The sequence below is a fragment of the Chiloscyllium punctatum genome, chromosome 49 (genome assembly GCF_047496795.1).
Source record: "Chiloscyllium punctatum isolate Juve2018m chromosome 49, sChiPun1.3, whole genome shotgun sequence".
NCBI lineage: Eukaryota > Metazoa > Chordata > Chondrichthyes > Orectolobiformes > Hemiscylliidae > Chiloscyllium > Chiloscyllium punctatum.
Genome location: NC_092787.1, coordinates 15,753,692 through 15,771,686, shown reverse-complemented (window position 1 = coordinate 15,771,686; position 17,995 = coordinate 15,753,692). Strand labels below are relative to the sequence as shown.

The 17,995-nt window shown below is 41.6% G+C and overlaps 1 protein-coding gene across 2 annotated transcripts in view; it reads right to left on the bottom strand.

Annotated features, from left to right (window-relative positions):
• The window catches only part of LOC140469522 (gelsolin-like), a 78,323-nt gene that overhangs the window by 40,521 nt on the left and 19,807 nt on the right, over nucleotides 1–17,995 (bottom strand). For both annotated transcript variants that reach the window (XM_072566118.1, XM_072566119.1), the window contains exons 2-4: nucleotides 8,709–8,910; nucleotides 2,756–2,910; nucleotides 1,134–1,295 (exon numbers count right to left, since the gene is read on the bottom strand). In XM_072566118.1, the coding sequence (XP_072422219.1) occupies nucleotides 1,134–1,295; nucleotides 2,756–2,910; nucleotides 8,709–8,901 (510 nt within the window). In that variant the 5' untranslated portion in view covers nucleotides 8,902–8,910. The remainder of the gene's footprint in view (nucleotides 1–1,133; nucleotides 1,296–2,755; nucleotides 2,911–8,708; nucleotides 8,911–17,995) is intronic.

Below are 17,995 nucleotides of genomic sequence, written 5' to 3'. Positions count from 1 at the left end.
GTTTTTAAAAAGACTGGGGGCACTGAGGAGAAATGATTTAAAAGAGACACGAGGGACTGTTTTCTTTACACACATATGGAATGAACTTCCAAAGCGTTGGATACAGGTACAGTTACAACTTTAAGTGACATTTGGATAATGTACGTGAAAAAGAAATGAAGGATTATGGGCCAGGAGCAGGCAGGTGGGACTAGTTTAGTTTGAGATTATGGTCGGCATAAACTGGTTGGTTGGAAGGGTCTGTTCCATACTGTATAACTAACTCACGAGAGTCATTCAATGATATGGAAAGGTGACCTAATTAGGGACCTTTGATATGGTTCACTGGTGAAACATCTGAATTCCTTCTAAACAAACATTTAGTCACAGCAACCACCCATCACAGAAAGGACATTATTTAACAAGGAATCAAAGCACTTCCAATATTACGTAAAGATGGGCACAAGTATTTCCCCTTTGCTCAAAAAAAAGGTTGTTAATATATATGAAAGTTTCTTCTGTGACCAACTAGAGGAATGGGACTAGAACCGGTTGAACTTTCTTGCTGCTCCACTAGCATTATCCGACAAGGCAAGGATTCAATTCGATTCACTTGGGCAAAAAGGAAAGTTGGCTTGCAGCTTCAACTCAAATATGGAGTTACAGATAATCATAACCTCTTGATTAACTGCATGGAAGATCCAGCATATTCCAAAACCAGGATGTAAACCTCTTAAAACCACAACTCAAAAGCAATAAAAGTTAAAGAATTCCCAACTGAACTGTTCAGACGATTAAAAAAAAAATCCAGGAACGGGGAGGAATGCAGTCAGGATTAAAGCTGGCATAATAGAGAAATCAGTACATTTCTCATGTCTCAGTTAGTCATGATCACAGGTGAAAGCAGTACTATGGCAGCTTGTACACTGGTTTATTGTCTTATCCAAATACCTCCCTGCACAGCATTTGATGTGCATCCAAAACAAAAACGAGCAGATCATTTTAAGCCAACAACCGATCATAATACTTCAATGGCTGCCAGTCACATTTCACTAAGTGGCTTGTTAGCTTAATAGCTAAACATCCAATGTCTGCTCAGTAACCACCCTATTCTGGTGGTCTACAAAACTTTTTAAGAATGGTGCATGACTCACTGTGCCCAGGTCAATGATGAAGCAGTCTCCTTTGTTGAAGCTGTCCCAGGACAGAGGGACCTCCAATGCTCGCACTGTTCTGCGGCCATTCAGATGGAGCAGACGTTGTACTGTTACATCATTGGGCACCACATGGGAGAAGCCTGATGCCACCCCTCCAGCCTGCAGTGGAAATATTTATAGAACAAACAAGTCATCAGGTTACACAGAAATAACATTGAAAGCATGTGAAGTTATTTTAACATAAATGACAAAATTATTCAAAAGCAGTATGGACTTGGTTCTTGGATGAAAGATTCCAGTCAGTGGGTGGTCAACTTACAGACCTCCAACTACAGAGCTAAACTTGCCCAGTGGGGTGCACTAGAATCAGAGCCCTACAGCATGGGGCAGAGGCTGTTGGGAGTGTGGGGTCTAAAGGTGTGCCAAAAAAGGCCTTTTCTTTCTATCAGCCTAGTCTCTGTCAGCCAAACACCTAATTAATTATTTTATGCCCATTTCCCAGCAACCAGCCTTTATGCCTCAAAATCACCTTAAAAGCATTGAGGGTTTTTGCCTGTACCACCTTTAAATGGCAGGAGTGCCAGATTCCCACTATCCACTAAATGAGAACAAATTTTTTTCTTCCTCACATCCCTTCAAGTCTCCTTACTTCACATCTACACTCCTGCTCCTTGATCCCTCCACTAACGGGAAGCTCCAACCTGTCTAGACTATAATCTTTGCCCAGTAATCTCTCTGGGTGGGTGAGAGGGTGGAGAGAGAGTGGAAAAAGAGTGGAGTCTCAGTGAAAAAAAAAAAATGTTCTTCCAACCCTGGGATCACGTGGCATGATGCTGGGACTATGGTTGGTGTTGGGTCGCTTCCTTAGGATGGTGGCATTAGAATGCTAGTTTATTGTGGCTATGGAGCAGAGCCACAAGCTGTTGCTCAAGTTCTGACACAATCAATTCCTGTTCCCATTTATTTTCCCCCAACACTTCAACTGCCATTTTAACATTTGCCCTGTATTTAAATTTTTTTTTTAAAAAAAGGATGAATCTATTGTGTCTCATCCCTTTTAGCTGTCGGCTCCGATCAAACACTTAAAATTTGTCGAGAGGTCAGGAAGAGATCAACATCACCCCATCCTGCAAACAAGAGACTATTATTATTCTGGTCCCAGACAGTTCAACACAGAATAGGTCTCAAATCAAAAATCCAATTGCTCAGATGTGGAACAAACAGAGGCCTGTACTGCACCAATGAATAACTTCAATGTCAAGCAGCCTCTCCCCAGCTGGGAAAGCTCACCCAACACTGATGTGCTTTAGCACTTGGCACTCACAGTCGTGCTTAAGAGTATTAGGTATTTATATCGATTCCACTGGTGCTCTCTGGCTTCTTTATTGCTTTGGGCATTTAAAAAAAGACTTTCTACTGCCAAAAAGGTAGACAGCTTAAAAAAACCTTTTATAAACTATTCAGGACAAGTAATCAACAATCCGTGATTTCAGAAACATGTCTTTTGCTAAGACTGGTTCAAGGAAACATGTACCACAGCCAACAAGGAAAAACACAGGACTCGTTCACTGCAAACTGTTGAATCAAGCTCCTGTCTCATATTACAGCCTTTTATTTACCTTGTATTTGATGCCAGACTTGAAGTTGCCCAGAAAAATGGTAGACTCATAGCCCTGCATCTCTCTATACTGATGAGGTATACCTTGAAGATAATCATCCAACTGCATAGTGAAGATGGCAGCAGCTCCCTTTTCATCTTGGGAACACGAATCACCTAGGCATGAAGAGAAGCATAACTGTCAGGACTGAGAACATACCAGCTTAAAACAAAAGTGGCTTTCCCTAGTACCAAGGATAACTGGGGCAACATTACTATTTTTGCCAAATAAATACACAAATTCTCACATCTTGGGGGTGGGGTGGGAAGAAAACAAAGTAAACCATGTCTTCAGGACTTATTGTTCAAATATTAGAGATTTTAACTCTAAACATGAATAGCTAACACAGCAAAATGAACAAACAAATTGTTGTCAATGAGCCACTTAAAACATTGCACTTCTAAAAAAAAACAAGTGTCGTTACAAGCAGTGAGAGATTTGGGACGTGCTGCCTGAAAAACTGGTAGAAGCAGATTGTAAAGTAATTGCATATACTCCTGGAAAACAAACAGTTTGCACAAAACGAGAGTAGAGAGTCAAACTAGCCTGACTGAACTTCCAGAGAATCTGCAGATTGGGGGTGGAGGGTGTGGGGGCAAAAAATGGCCTCTTTTGGTACCATATAATCCTATATTGCTAAACACTTCAGCATTGAAAATAGTTTGCTAGTGCTGATGATGTCAAAAACAGGAGATTGGTAATGTATTCCACGCTTGCCTAAGAATTGAACACAACCACAAATAAAAGCTGAATGTAGCTAGTGTTATGACATGGGGTAAATCCTCCTGCTTAATTTAAAAGCAACACCACAAGATTTATCCCATGCAGTAATCTGTGAAACTCAGAGGCGCCAAGAGCTATGTAAAGTTAAAATTAACAACTTTATTTCTTAAATTAACAGAATAAGTAACTAACAACTATTTACACTGCCTTACTCTAACCTGTTACCTTCCCGTCTATAATACTAGTCCGATAAACTCGATTACGATTTACAAAATAAAACTTCTCACAACCAGACAGCTTTCATTTTCTCTATAATCCTGTCTTCTTTCCTTCTTCTTAGGGATTTCTGTTTCCCAGGTTACTGATCAAAGGTACCTTTTAAGCGAGCTATTTTTCAGGCAGTCTTTTTAAATGCTGGAGTTTGGTAGTTCTCCTCTCAATTATTCAATTTTACCCAGTCTTCTACCCTCAAAACATTGGATTGCGTCATTGGCTTCTAAGATTGTCAATATAGTCAATTCAAATGGGATTGGAGCTTGGTATTTTGCGAGGTATAATTTAAACTGATTGCCTAACTTGAATCCGTTTTGCTATTTCCAAGAAACCAGCTAATAGAGTTGTTTGACCAAATGTTACATTATATTTCTTTTCAGAACATTTGGCTCTGTCAGGTTGCTTTAAACTCAAGGTATAGTACACCCACATCTTCATAACACTAGGAAAATTGCATAGCCTATAAGAAGGCAAGACAGATACATTACTACCAAGTAGGGAGGCAAGAATTTAAAAAAAGATAGGAATGTTAAGAATGCATCAAGTTAAGATATTATGAATGAAAATAACATGGTTAAAGCAAATTAAAATGCACATGTGTTTAAAAGTGGAGGAGATGGAATACACTGGAGGCATTGGCTTAAAATCAGATTTCTCACCACAGAATTGATGCACATCCCAAATTACAAAATAAAAAACAGATGCTGGGGAGAGGTATGGATGGAGAGGGGCAGACATTCTTAAGGAGGATCACCTGACTTAGACCATAAGACATAGGAGTGGAAGTAAGGCCATTCGGCCCATCGAGTCCACTCCGCCATTCAATCATGGCTGATGGGCATTTCAACTCCACTTACCCGCATTCTCCCCGTCACAAGGAATTAAGGGTGACATCAAGAATTTATCAATCTCTGCCTTGAAGACATTCAGCATCCCAGCCTCCACTGCACTCTGTGGCAATGAACTCCACAGGCCTACCACTCTCTGGCTGAAGAAATGTCTCTGCATTTCTGTTCTGAATTTACCCCCTCTAATTCTAAGGCTGTGCCCACAGGTCCTTGTCTCCTTGCCTAACGGAAACAATTTCCTAGCGTCCACCCTCTCCAAGCTATGTATTACCTTGTAAGTTTCTACTAGATCTCCCCTTAATCTTCCAAACTCCAATGAATACAATCCTAGGATCCTCAGCCGTTCATCATATGTTAGACCTACCCATCCGTGTGAATCTCTGCTAGACACGCTCCAGTGCCAGTATGTCCTTCCTGAGGTGTGGGGACCAAAACTGGACAGTACTCCAAATGGGGCCTAACTAGAGCTTAAAAAAGTCTCAGTAGCACATCATTGCTTTTATATTCCAACCCTCTTGAGATAAACGACAACATTGCATTCGCTTTCTTAATCACGGACTCAACCTGCACGTTTACCTCAACTAGCACTCCCAGATCCCTTTGTACTTTGGCTTTATGAATTTTCTCACCGTTTAGAAAGTAGTCCATGCTTGTATTCTTTTTTCTAAAGTGCAAGACCTCGCATTTGCTCACATTGAATTCCATCAACCATTTCCTGGACCACGCTCCCAAACTGTCTAGATCCTTCTGCAGCCTCCCCACTTGCTCAGTACTACCTGCCTGTACACCTAACTATGTATCATTGGCAAACTTCACTAGAATGCTCCTAGTCCCTTCATCCAGATCATTAATATACAATATGAACAGTTGCGGCCCCAACACTGAACCCTGCGGGACACCGCTTGCCATTCCAAAAAATAACCGTTTATCCCAACTCTCTGCCTTCTGTCAGACAGCCAATCCTCAATCCATCCCAGTCGCTCACCTCGAACACCATGGGCCCTCACCTTGCTCAGCAGCATCCTGTGTGGCACCTTATCAAAGGCCTTTTGGAAGTCTAGGTAGACCACATCCACTGGGTTTCCCTGGTCTAACCTACTTGTCACCTCTTCAAAGAATTCCAACAGGTTTGTCAGGCACGACCTCCCCTTACTAAATCCATGTTGACTTGTTCTAATCCAACCCTGCCCTTCCAAGAATTTAGAAACCTCACCCTTAATGATGGATTCTAGAATTTTACCAACAACTGAGGTTAGGCTAATTGGCCTATAATTTTCCATTTTTGTCTTGATCCTTTCTTGAACAAGGGGGTTACAACAGCGATCTTCCAATCATCCAGGACTTGCCCTGACTCCAGTGACTTTTGAAAGATCTCAACCAACATCTCCGCTATTTCCTCAACCACCTCCCTCAGAACTCTAGGATGTAGCCCATCAGGGCCAGGAGATTTATCAATTTTAAGACCTTTTAGCTTTTCTAGCACTCTTTTGTAATGGCAACCATACTCAACTAAGCCCCCTGACTCCCTTTAATTGTTGGGATATTACTCATGTCTTCCACTATGAAGACTGATGCAAAGTCCTTATTAAGTTCTCCAGCTATTTCCTTATCTCCTATCACTAGGCTTCCAGCATCAGTTTGAAGTGGCCCAATGTCTACTTTTGCCTGTTGTTTGTTTCTTATGTATTGAAAGAAACTTTTACTATTACTGGCTAGCCTACCATCATATTTGATCCTCTCCTTTCTTACTTCTCGGTTATCCTCAGTTTGTTTTTGTAGCCTCCCCAATCTTCTGATTTCCCAGTGCTCTTGGCCACTTTATAGGATCTTGCTTTTTCTTTGATACATTTCCTGACTTCCTTTGTCAGCCATGGCTGTCTAATCCCTCCCCGGATAATCTCTCTCTTCTAGGGGATGAACCTCTGTACAGTGTCCTCAATTTTACCCACAAACCCTGCCATTTTTGCTCTACTGTCTTCCCTGCTAGGCTCTGCTTCCAGTCTATTTTTGTCAGTTCCTCTCTCATGCCCTTGTAATTACCTTTATTTAACTGTAACATCATTACATCAGATTTTCCCTTCTCTTTCAAACTGCAGACTGAACTCTACCATATTACGATCACTGCTAAGTGTTCCCTTACTTTTACATTTGTTATAAAGTCTGGTTCATTACATAGCACTAGGTCCAGAATAGCCTGCTCTCTTGTGGGCTCCATGACAAGCTGTTCCAAAAAGCCATCCTGTAAGCATTCCAAGAATTCCCTTTCTTTGGATCCACTGGCAACATTATTTACCCAGTCCACCTGCATACTGAAGTCTCCCATGATCACCGTGACCTTGCATTTCTGACATGCCTTCTCTATTTCCCGGTACAGTGTCAGACCGATGTTTTTACATGCAATTGTTGTACCCATCACCAGAACATTAGACATGAAAATCCCTATGAACCAGCAGGAGCTCATTTGCAAATTACATCGTTTTAAGGTAACAATAAATTTTACAACCACATCAAAAGAACACTATTCCCACTTCAAGTAATCCCCAGAGATACATATACACTATAGTTGGGTGAGAAACAGTAACTGACATTAAAAAAAAAGTAATGATACTATGGAGGTGCCAGTGTTGGACTGGGGTGGACAAGGTCACAAGATACACAATGCCAGGTTTAGTCCAACAGATTTATTTGAAATCACGAGCTTTCAGAGTGCTCTGTCAGGTGAAGTGACGAGCTTAGTCAGGTGAAGAAGGGGCAGTGCTCCCAAAGCTTGTGACTTCAATTAAACCTGTTGGACTGTGATGGAGTGCCTTGTGACTTCTGACCTTAAAGAAGAGAGGACAGGGAGGGGGAATACAATGATGAACAAAGCCAGAAATAAATTGAAGGGCTGTCATTCAAGGCATTCTGCTGAGTGTGAGCTGCAAAAGGGAAACACTAGGTTTCATACACCCAGCCCTCAGGACTCAAAAGCCCAAGACACTAAACCCAGATGTACTTGATTGTTCAGGTCTCAATTCAAGTACAGCTCCGACTTGCCTCAAACTACCTGGGAAATGACAATTGAGGGAGGGCTTGATTGTCCAAAGTGTGTAGGAGCATGGGGAGACACAGCAACAGAGGAAAGTTGCCAGCATTCAGGTATTGGTCACTTTCCACCAGGACAGTTTGGCATTAACATCTATGGCTTTACACCCATCGATGCAACAATCTAGGAATCCCATTTAAAAAAGCACCAAAATCCAGGCAGAAAAGCTTTATAGATTCCATTAGGAATACACTGAGGATTTGATGATATGTGGAAGGTGGTGTGGGACTCTTGCACTTTCAAAGGCTCGTTCGAGAGAAATCAGGGTAAAAATGTTCAGCACAAGTGCATAATCAGCACAAACTTTACACATAAAGATCAAGTAACAGGAGATCAAATCTTGTATCATTGTACAGGTGAAAAAGATTGAATGTTAACACCAAATCAGCATTTGGGGGGAAAAAGGGAACAATTTCAGATGGGACCTTGCTACAAGATTCTGAAGAGGAAGATGGGCTGAGACCAAAAAAAATTGACTGGTCTTCTGAACATTTCAGAATATTGCTCCTATTCAATAGGCAATGGCCTTTAGAGGGCAAATGTCAGGAAGCTACATTTTGCTCTCAAACAGAACACACCCCAAATCTGGCCACTTCTGGGGTCTCCGGGGAGTCTGGAACCATGCAATATCCATCGAGTAAAGCAAGCTTCTGAAATCTGTACGCACAGGAAATTAACATGTTGATATTTAATGCATTAAATGAGTAAAAAAAAATTTGAATTTTATGCAACATGTGAACCTGGTGGGGAGGACATAGTCCATTTCAGTTGCTAGTAACTTTGCCCACAGTGTCAGAATTTACAACACTCTGCCACTGACTGAATTGGCTAGTCTTAACGTACATCCCAGAGTTATCTGTCATGAAGGATTCAACACAGACTTTCCAGTCGCTGCACTTGGCACCACCGAATGACATCGCTGAAGCTTGAAGTGTTGACTGTAATAAATAAAGCAACAGAACATGCACACAAAAAAATTACTCACCCAGCCAGAAATGCAGATCATACTGCAAGGCCCCAGATCGCTGTTTAGTGGTGCGCATTACAAGATAGGCATCTCCAGTGAAGAAGTCTCCATACAGGTTTCTGGGCACAGCCACTAGATCCAAATTCTCCACTCTCCAGATCTGCAGGCCAGGCTCTTTGCCAGCCTTTTCAAACTCAGGATGGTAAACCATTGTGGGACGCTAAAAAACAAAATAGAATGGCTTCAGCCAACATTAAAACAGATCCATCCTCTAAAAGAAAATTGCCTTTTAAAAAGCCAACAGTTTAAGTAAAAAATAGAATCAGAATACTGTGCTCAAATTTCTTATTCCAGGCTCCCTCTTAATATCAGGGCAGACTCTGTGGTCAAGAAAAGACTCTCAATACCAGGTAATTTTTAAAGATACCAGTTCTCAAAGTGGGCACCGCTTTATCACATGCTGTGTCTAACCATTCTTGAGAAGGCAGTGAGAAACCTTTGCCTTGAACCAATGTAATCTCATGAATGATGACAGACAAAAAGGGACACTGAGATATCTGCAAAACATTTCACAACAGAGTTTCATTTTCTTCAAGACCAGATTAACTCTCAATATAAAACAACTCAATGTTCAGCACTACTGGTCCAGAGAAAAAATGTTTTATTTTTAAAAAGGGAGATCTGGACAAAAATCCATGCTGTCATTTGTTCCCAACATCTGAACGTGAAAAATTTAGTTATCACAGACTAAAATTTGAGACCTTTAAGCAGACAAGGGGAGCACTAAGAGATTAAAATACAATATCTTTAAATGTTTGTGCCAGGATGCTCAGGGGATGAGTCTGCCCTGCTGTACCAGAGTTTCAGACTAGCACACAGACCCTCGGGCCAAAGTCTTGGTAAAACATTCCAGGCACCCCTGTATATGACAAGTCTCTGGCTCAAACGATGCCTTTTCCACTGCTCTCCAACTGCAAGGGTTGAAGACTGAAGCATGGACTGAAATAGTGCACACTGCCATACAAAGACAAGTTAACTTTCCTAGATACATCCCTTTGTAATAGCACAGTTCAACATATAGACTCAAGGGAAAGGTGGCAAATTAGAGCCTTTGTCCACCCAACCACTCATCTCTTTTCAAAATATTATACTCTACTAGCTTCCATTAAATGGCTACACAGATTTTGATTACGCAATGATTAACAACATATTGCTGCAAAGTCAGAACACTTTGATTTTTCTTTGGGAATAATTTTTGATTGGGAGCTGTGACCTGCAAACTAAAGGCAACTTTTGGATTGTGGGCATTAAGTGGTTTAAAATAAAAAGGAACAAATGAGCTGGTGACTGATGAGCCTGGCCTGAAGGTTAACTGCAAATTAGTTAATTAGACATGCTCTACAGACACTTGGACTCCAGCATGACTGTTAACTGTTTTCTCACCACAAACACAGCCAAAATTTGCAGAGCTTCACCAGCAAATTATTTTTTTTGTTTTGGATCGCCTGCATCCAGTTTTTTTTCAAAATAAAAATTGTTGAATGATCGCTAGGACCTTGTGGTCAGACGGTCAGTCTGACAGGGAGAGGCCAGAGCCTGGAACTGGATTTTGCACTGATTTTTGAGATTGGCTGTTGACACTCCAGCAAGAAGATTTAAAAGCTCCCTGTCTAACCTCCCATTATTCACTAATAGAAATGGGGAATAGCAATTAAGTCATGAACAGCATGAACTGCAAAGGTGGCCCTGATCAAAGTCTTCTAAAGCAAACCAACCAAGAAACAATCCGTGTCAGAAAACCACTCCAGTAAGCTGGACCGTAGTTTATTTTTAAAACTTATTCATTAAGATGGCATGGTGGCTCAGTGGTTAGCACGACTGCCTCACAGGGACAGGGACCTGGATTCCATCCCAGTGTCAGGCAGCTGCCTGTGTGGAGTCTGCATATTCTCCCCATGTGTGTGGGTTTCCTCCCACAATCCAAAGACGTGCAGGTCAGGTGAATTGATCATGCTAAATTGCCTATAGTGTTAGGTGCCTTAGACAGGGGTAAATATAGGGTAGGGGAAATGGGTCAGGGTGGGTTACTCTTTGGATGGTAGGTGTGGACTTGGGCCAGAGGGCCTGTTTCCATACTGTATGGAAACAAATTTAATTAACTAACTGTTTGTCTTGAGAGACTAGTATTTATTATGTTTAAAATCAAAGATAAAATTCCTTTATCTTTGCTGAAGTTACTATATTGCGAGTACATTGTCAAGTACTTTAAGCTACAACTCAGTGGTAAAGATTTGATATTTGTAAAGTTTGATTACTCAAAAAGTTCAGTCAAAAACCATTGGAATCAACTGATGGTTTTAAGGTTTTAAATTTTACCTGTGTTCTAAATAAAGGGAAAAAGACAGATTTGGTTCAGTGTCTGCCTGGCTCCCTGTCATTACATTTAAACTGACTTCAGTATTATGGGTTGGAGGAGAAGCATGTCCAAGCACTACAGATGAAAAACAAACAACTATCCAATTCCATATTCCATTGTTTTTACATTTACTTTAGTGCCAAATAATTAGTGGAGTACTTCATTTTAAGTTAAAACGTCCACAGGATCTAGGCCAAGGCTACCATTTATTGGCAATCCCAAGTTGCCCAGAGGATTGTTAAAAACTTACCACATTGCAGTGGGTACAGAGCAGATAAGAACGTTAGATTCTCTTCACTAAATAAAAAGGAGCTTAAGTGACAACCAGTGATTATTCCAGATTTTTCATCCAAATTTCACTATCTGCCATGACAATAATCGAACCCACATTCCCAGAGTACTACCGTGAGGTTCTGGATTGTGAGGCCTGTGATATTTTCACTTTGCCACCACCTCCCTTTCACAACCATACAACAGTCTCAAAGCACTTTACAGCCAATGGAACACATTCAAAGGGTAGCTCCTGTCACAGTACAGGAAATCTGGCAACCAATTCATACACTGGAAGCTTCCACAGACAGAAATATGATACAGCTGGTAATTTATTTATGGTTATTTGGTCCATATCTAAATAATCAACAGAATAACCTCTTCAAAAAAATGTAGCACTGTGAGCTCTTTTATAGGAAGAAAGCTGGGAGATGGGGTTGCTGTTTAATAATGCAATACTTGACTGATTAACTTAAAATTGCTATATAAAATCAGTAATATTGGTTCTGAAGAGGTTAATGTTGCATTAAACCATTCAACTGATGTTAGTCAGTCAATAGAGCAACATGGTGGCACAGTGAATAGCCCTATTCCTCCACAGCATCAGAGAAGTGTTCAATTCCTGCCTTGGGTGACTGTGTGCAAACTCCACACATTCTTTCCATGTCTGCTCCATGTTTCCTCCCACAGTCCAAATGTACAGGTAAGGTGAATTGACCATGCTAATTGCAGGGATAGAATAGGGGCTGGTTTGAGGGGGATGCCTGGAGGGTCAGTTTAGACTTGATGGGTTGAACAACCTCTTTCTGCAGTCAGAATTTTACTAATTTAGTCTGGAGGGTGCAGACAAGGAGCTCTGCTCTAGTTTTGAAGATGCATCTACACCAGCTCAACACAATACCCACTAGTTACTCCTGAACAGTGTAGCTTACTTATTGCTACTATGCAATAACATGTCTTTGTTACCCAAGAACAGTGTCTTAATTGTGACTGCTCAAATGGTGATGTGTCATCTACATTAACCTCATAGGCCCAAGATGAAGCATTGGCAAAAACACCCTCTCACAACTCAGTATGTTGCATTAAGAAAGAGGTGGCAAATATTTCAAGGTACCAGGAATGGTCACCTGGGAAAATACCACAGAGTCCTTGGAGTGAAGCTTGAACCCACTGCCAAGTGTCTTAGAGTGGAGAGGATAAGTGATTGAAACTGTAGCTGGCACATCAATACAAGGGGTTTCCATCCACCAACTGGCAGACAACCTGACATATTTATTTATACAGCAAGGAGAAAGTCAAATATTTTTGAAAACGTTGGGCTCTTCAATACAGCAGTGAAGGTGCAATTGAAGCACTATTCAGACAAAAATGAAAAATTCCAGACAAGGTCAAGCAGTACAAATAGTGACATGAAGCCTAATTCTCTCACTGTGTGCATGGAGAGCAATCCCAAATGAAGCTCTATTCACTACATTTGGAATTAAATTCTGTTTCTTTTTAACAAAAAGATAGATTGTTGGATTTAAAAGCAGCTAAAGCTGATGACAATCCTATTGTAAGCAGCTTCTGATCCTCTGGCATTGCTAAATCATTCCAGCTAAAAGGTGACCAAAGGCTTGGACAGGAGCTGTCAGCTCTGGACAAAAAAAAAGGGAGGAAAATATCAATGGTCATGATGCCAAAACAAAAGTGAGTACGAATGCTTTGTCACCAGAATGCCTGCCCAATCATCTTCAAATCTACAAACTAGCTTAACATTCTTGTTAGCCAAACCAAGATTGTCATCCACTTGACGAGGGCCCGAGTCCAAGTCAGCATTTGTTTGACCTCCAGAGGGAAAGCAGAATTCCAGACTGGGTCGGCAGACCCTCTCTTTTTAGATCGGGGTTCACTGGAAGGAAGTCTACATTTAGGCTGCAAGGAGGAACATTACAGGGCCCATTTCACTAGAAATTAGCTGAACAGTGACAGCTAAGTAGTTGCAAATCAAACTGATATTTCATGTCTTCGGTTATATGTTTAGGACAAACACAAATCTGTCTTGTCTGGTTTCCTTACCAGTGTGCATGTTCTTTGCCTTCTGAAGCTGATGTTAATAAACCAATATAAACCTTAAAATGTCCAAAACTCAAGCACCTGAATGACACATCCTAGCCTACTTCAAAAAGAGGAAAATGTTCTTGTCTTGGTTGGGGGTGGGGAACAAACAAATTCATTTTACTCCCCCTTTTGAACAGGGTTTTTAAAATGGAGTAATATTTAAACTGATAAGGGTAAAGAGATTGTTAATTTGTGCATCAGAATCAAGTGACCTTTTTGCAGTCACCCAAGGCATCACTTCTACAACAATCTCAATACAATCGAATACAAATTAACCAGTTCCACGCAAGGATAAGCTGGTCAATTTGGGCAAGACTTTGCAATTGAAAGAAATCTAGTCACTTGTGTATTGTGGATCAGGAACTGAATTTAGACAAAATAAAGGGTTTTGGCTGTGCTTCAATATGGGAAATCCCTGGGTGATAATATATTAGGAGAAAGTGAGGACTGCAGATGCTGGAGATCAGAGCTGAAAATGTGTTGCTGGAAAAGCGCAGGTCAGGCAGCATCCAAGGAACAGGAAAATCTACGTTTCATGCATGAGCCCTTCTTCAGGAATGTGTGCCAAGCAGGCTAAGATAAAAAGGTAGGGAGGAGGGACTTGGGGGAAGAGGTGTTGGAAATGTGATAGGTGGAAGGAGGTTAAGGTGAGGGTGATAGGCCGGAGTGGGGGTGGTGGCAGCGAGGTCAGGAAGAAGATTGCAGGTTAGGAAGGTGGTGCTGAGTTCGAGGGTTGGGACTGAGACAAGGTGGGGGGGGGGGGGGGGGGGGGGAAGAAGAGGGGAAATGAGGAAGCTGGAGAAATCCAATATATTAGACAATCTATAAGAGACAAATTATAAATACTACCTAGACCTGCCCTCAGTCATTAGTCCTCATTTTTCAGATGAGAAAGAGCCAACCAATATAAAAAACAATTGCATGGACATTCTGCTTAGATGCTTGAAGAACATGAATCATTGACAACGTGGGCAGAAATTGCCAAGGAGAAAAAATGTCAATTGAATTTTTGGAATAGTTACACAAGGAGACCTCTGGTTTCTACACGCCACATTCCTTCAAGATTGCTGGTTGCTTCCGATCTGATTTCTAGTCTGTTTGCAACACAGACAGTACAGAGACAGAGTAGGTGGATGCATCTCATTTTAAGAATGGAGTTGAGAATGGTGTACGCAATGTTGGAGCTTGGTCTTCCTACTCCTTTCATACCCACAGGGCAGAGACTGGTCAGAGTTAGGGCACTAATGAACTGCTCAACAACTAACAGCTTCTGCTTTCCAAAGGGCAGAACCTCAATATCAAAACCTTGAACAACAGTTTAAAATGTTCCATTTCAGCACCATAAAATGCAGAAGGGAGGAATTAAAGAGATAAATAATTGGCTACAATAATGGATTGCCCCAGTTAAGCAAAAGGATTCCTTCTCAAGTGGACTCTGTGGGGGAAGAGGAAGTTATCCCACTCAATATTCAGCTGTTGGGCAATAGGAGCGGAGAGAAAATGGTCAATTATTTACCAACACCTCCCTCATACTTTAGTGGCGACAGAATGGAGAGGCTCCATTATTTGGCTCTGAATTCAACCCACAGGGAAACAGACTGTGTTTAGTTGTCACTTAAGTATTTGACTACCCCACCTGCCCCCTGAAAGTTGCTTTGCCCTCAGTGACAACCCATAATTACCACGAATTCTGGCTCAAAAAAAAAGCATCAGCAGCCTTCAGTATTGCAAATTTATTGCAGGAAGGATAGAGGCCAGCCTAACAGAATGGCATTGATGACTAACAAATTATATCCAAATCTGAGAGGGTAGGGCTAAAGGGAGAAGTACAACATTTGTTCCACTCCAAGAAATACTTAACTGCAAAGTCATCAGGTCAATAATTTTATAAAAAGATTGTTGCAAAATTATTACCACCCATCCAGGATTCCTGATGAGCACATGCACGCGCAGGTCAAAAAGAAAATTTAAATGGAGGTTAGTATTTGCTAAACAAAGTTACTTATGGTGCAGGATGTACTATAATTCTCTGACTGAACTTGAAAATATTGACTGCACATTGGTTGATGAACCCACCTCATCCAACTTCACAGCAAACCTGCTGCTGTGATTGACCTGCCATTAGAGTTTCTTTTAAATACAGATCAGAATTTTGAGCATATGGCCTGAAGGATAATTTTCTGCAGGTTGTTTGACTGAAGCAAGCTGCTTTTCTTTCACTGTTGACACAAGACAGATTGCAGTAAATCCCATTTAAACCATTCCAGCTGTTTCCCCTTCCACACACTGCTTCCAACTTAGGCCCACTCCACACACATTTGGGGCAAATCATAACCAATTTACCCCTCCTGGCTCTAGCTCCACATCTAACATTCCTCCACTCCTCCCAACTCTCAAGTCCCTTGTTCAAATGGTGAAAGGACTTGGAAAAGAAATAACATAACAGTTTCAAATCAAAGTCCCAATTCTCATCCTGTCCCTCTTCGGTTGTGGATTCCTGAAGGATCCTCTCAGCATTTACTCAAACCTGTTGCGCAGATTAGATTAGAGTCCCTACACAGTGTGGAAACAAGCCCTACGGTCCAACAAGCCGAAAAGTAACCCATCCAGACTCATTTCCCTCTGACTAATGCACCGAACACTTATTAGGCAATTTAGCACAGCCATTTCACCTGACCAGTACATCTTTGGACTGTGGGAGGAAACCGGAGCACCTGGAGAAAACCCACACAGACAAGGAGAATGTGCAAACTCCACACAGACAGACAGTTGCCGGAGGCTGGAATCGAACCTGGGTCTCTGGTGCTGTGAGGCAGCAGTGCTAACCAGTGAGTCACTGTGCGGTTAAGTGGAACATGAATTGTTGACTCATTACGGCCATGCATCAATTGCATAAAATCTCAGTTGTGACAGTTACACAGCCCCTCCTAAAACCATGTGAGCAACCTCCAATTAAAACTTCCACCACACAGGAACCCCTTTCCTTTTGTACTGTTTCAACAAGGTTCTCACACATTGGATTCTGCTAAACAAAGATGAGCAAAGGCTGACCATTCAAATAAAAAGCAAACATTTCATTCCCAGGAATTAACCCAGTGAGTCTTCTCTGACCTACCTGCAATGCAAAAAATGTCCCACTTCAAGTGGGGGAAAAAAAACAAGTTTTACACTTCCATCTAGTACAGACAGCAATTCCCTACTTTTGTATCCTATCCCATTGAAAGAGGGAATATTTAATTTGCATTCCTAACTATTCACTGCAGGCTAATTTGGTGACTTGTTTAAGAGGACACCCAGATCCTTGTAATCTAACTTATTCTAGTTCTTAAATTTGGTTTTTCTAATGGTTTGCAATTCTCCTATGCTCAGGATATTTTTTGTTCACACAACGCTTGGTGATATTTCACTGCAAGTTCATTATACAGGTTGGTTCAGGTATGGCTTTTAGCAGCATTGGTAAATGCATTGTAATAGAGAATGCACCCAATCAGTACTCTGCACTCTCACAATACAAAGTGTTGGTTTTCCCTCTTAGAATCAGAATCCCAACAGTGTGGAAACAGGCCCTTTGGCTCAACAACTCCACACCAACCCTCCTAAGAGTAACCCACCCAGACCCATTCCCTGACTAGTACACCTAACCTAGACATCCCTGAACACAATGGGCAGTTTAGCATGGCCAATTCACCTAATCTGCACATTATTGGACTGTGGGAGAAAACCAGAGCACCCAGAGTAAACCCACACAGACACTGGGAGAATGTGCAAACTCCACGCAGTCACCAGAGGCTGGAATCAAACCCAGGCTCCCGGTGCTGTGAGGCAATACTAACTACTGAGCCACTGTGCTGTCCCCATTTAGAGTCAGAGATCTACAGCACAGAAACAGACCCTTCGGTCCAACTCATCCATGCCAACCAGATATCCCAACCCAATCTAGTCCCACCAGCCAGCACCTGGCCCATATCCCTCTAAACCCTTCCTATTCATATACCCATTCAAATGCCTTTTAAAATGTTGCAATTGTACTAGCCTTCACCACTTCCTTTGGCACTACCCCACCCTTTGAGTGAAAAGGCACCTTGAGTCCATTTTATATCTTTCCCCTCTCACCCTAAACCTACGCCTTCTAGTTCTGGACTCCCCCCACCCCAGGGAAAAGGCTGTCTATTTATCCGATCCATGCCCCTCATGATCTGATCAACCTCCATAAAGTTCATTCCTCAGCCTCCAAACACTCCAGGGAAAAAAAGCCCCAATCTATTCAAGCTGTCCCTATATCTCAGATCCTCCAATCCTGTCAACATCCTTGGAAATCTTTTCTGAACCCTTTCAAGTTTCAAAACATCTTTCTGATAGGAAGGAGACCAGAATTACATGCAATATTCTAACAGTGGCCTAACCAATGTCCTGTATAGCTGTAACATGATCTCCCAACTCCTGTACTCAATACTCTGACCAATAAAGGAAAGCATACCAAACGCCTTCTTCACTATCCTATCTACCCGAGACTCCACTT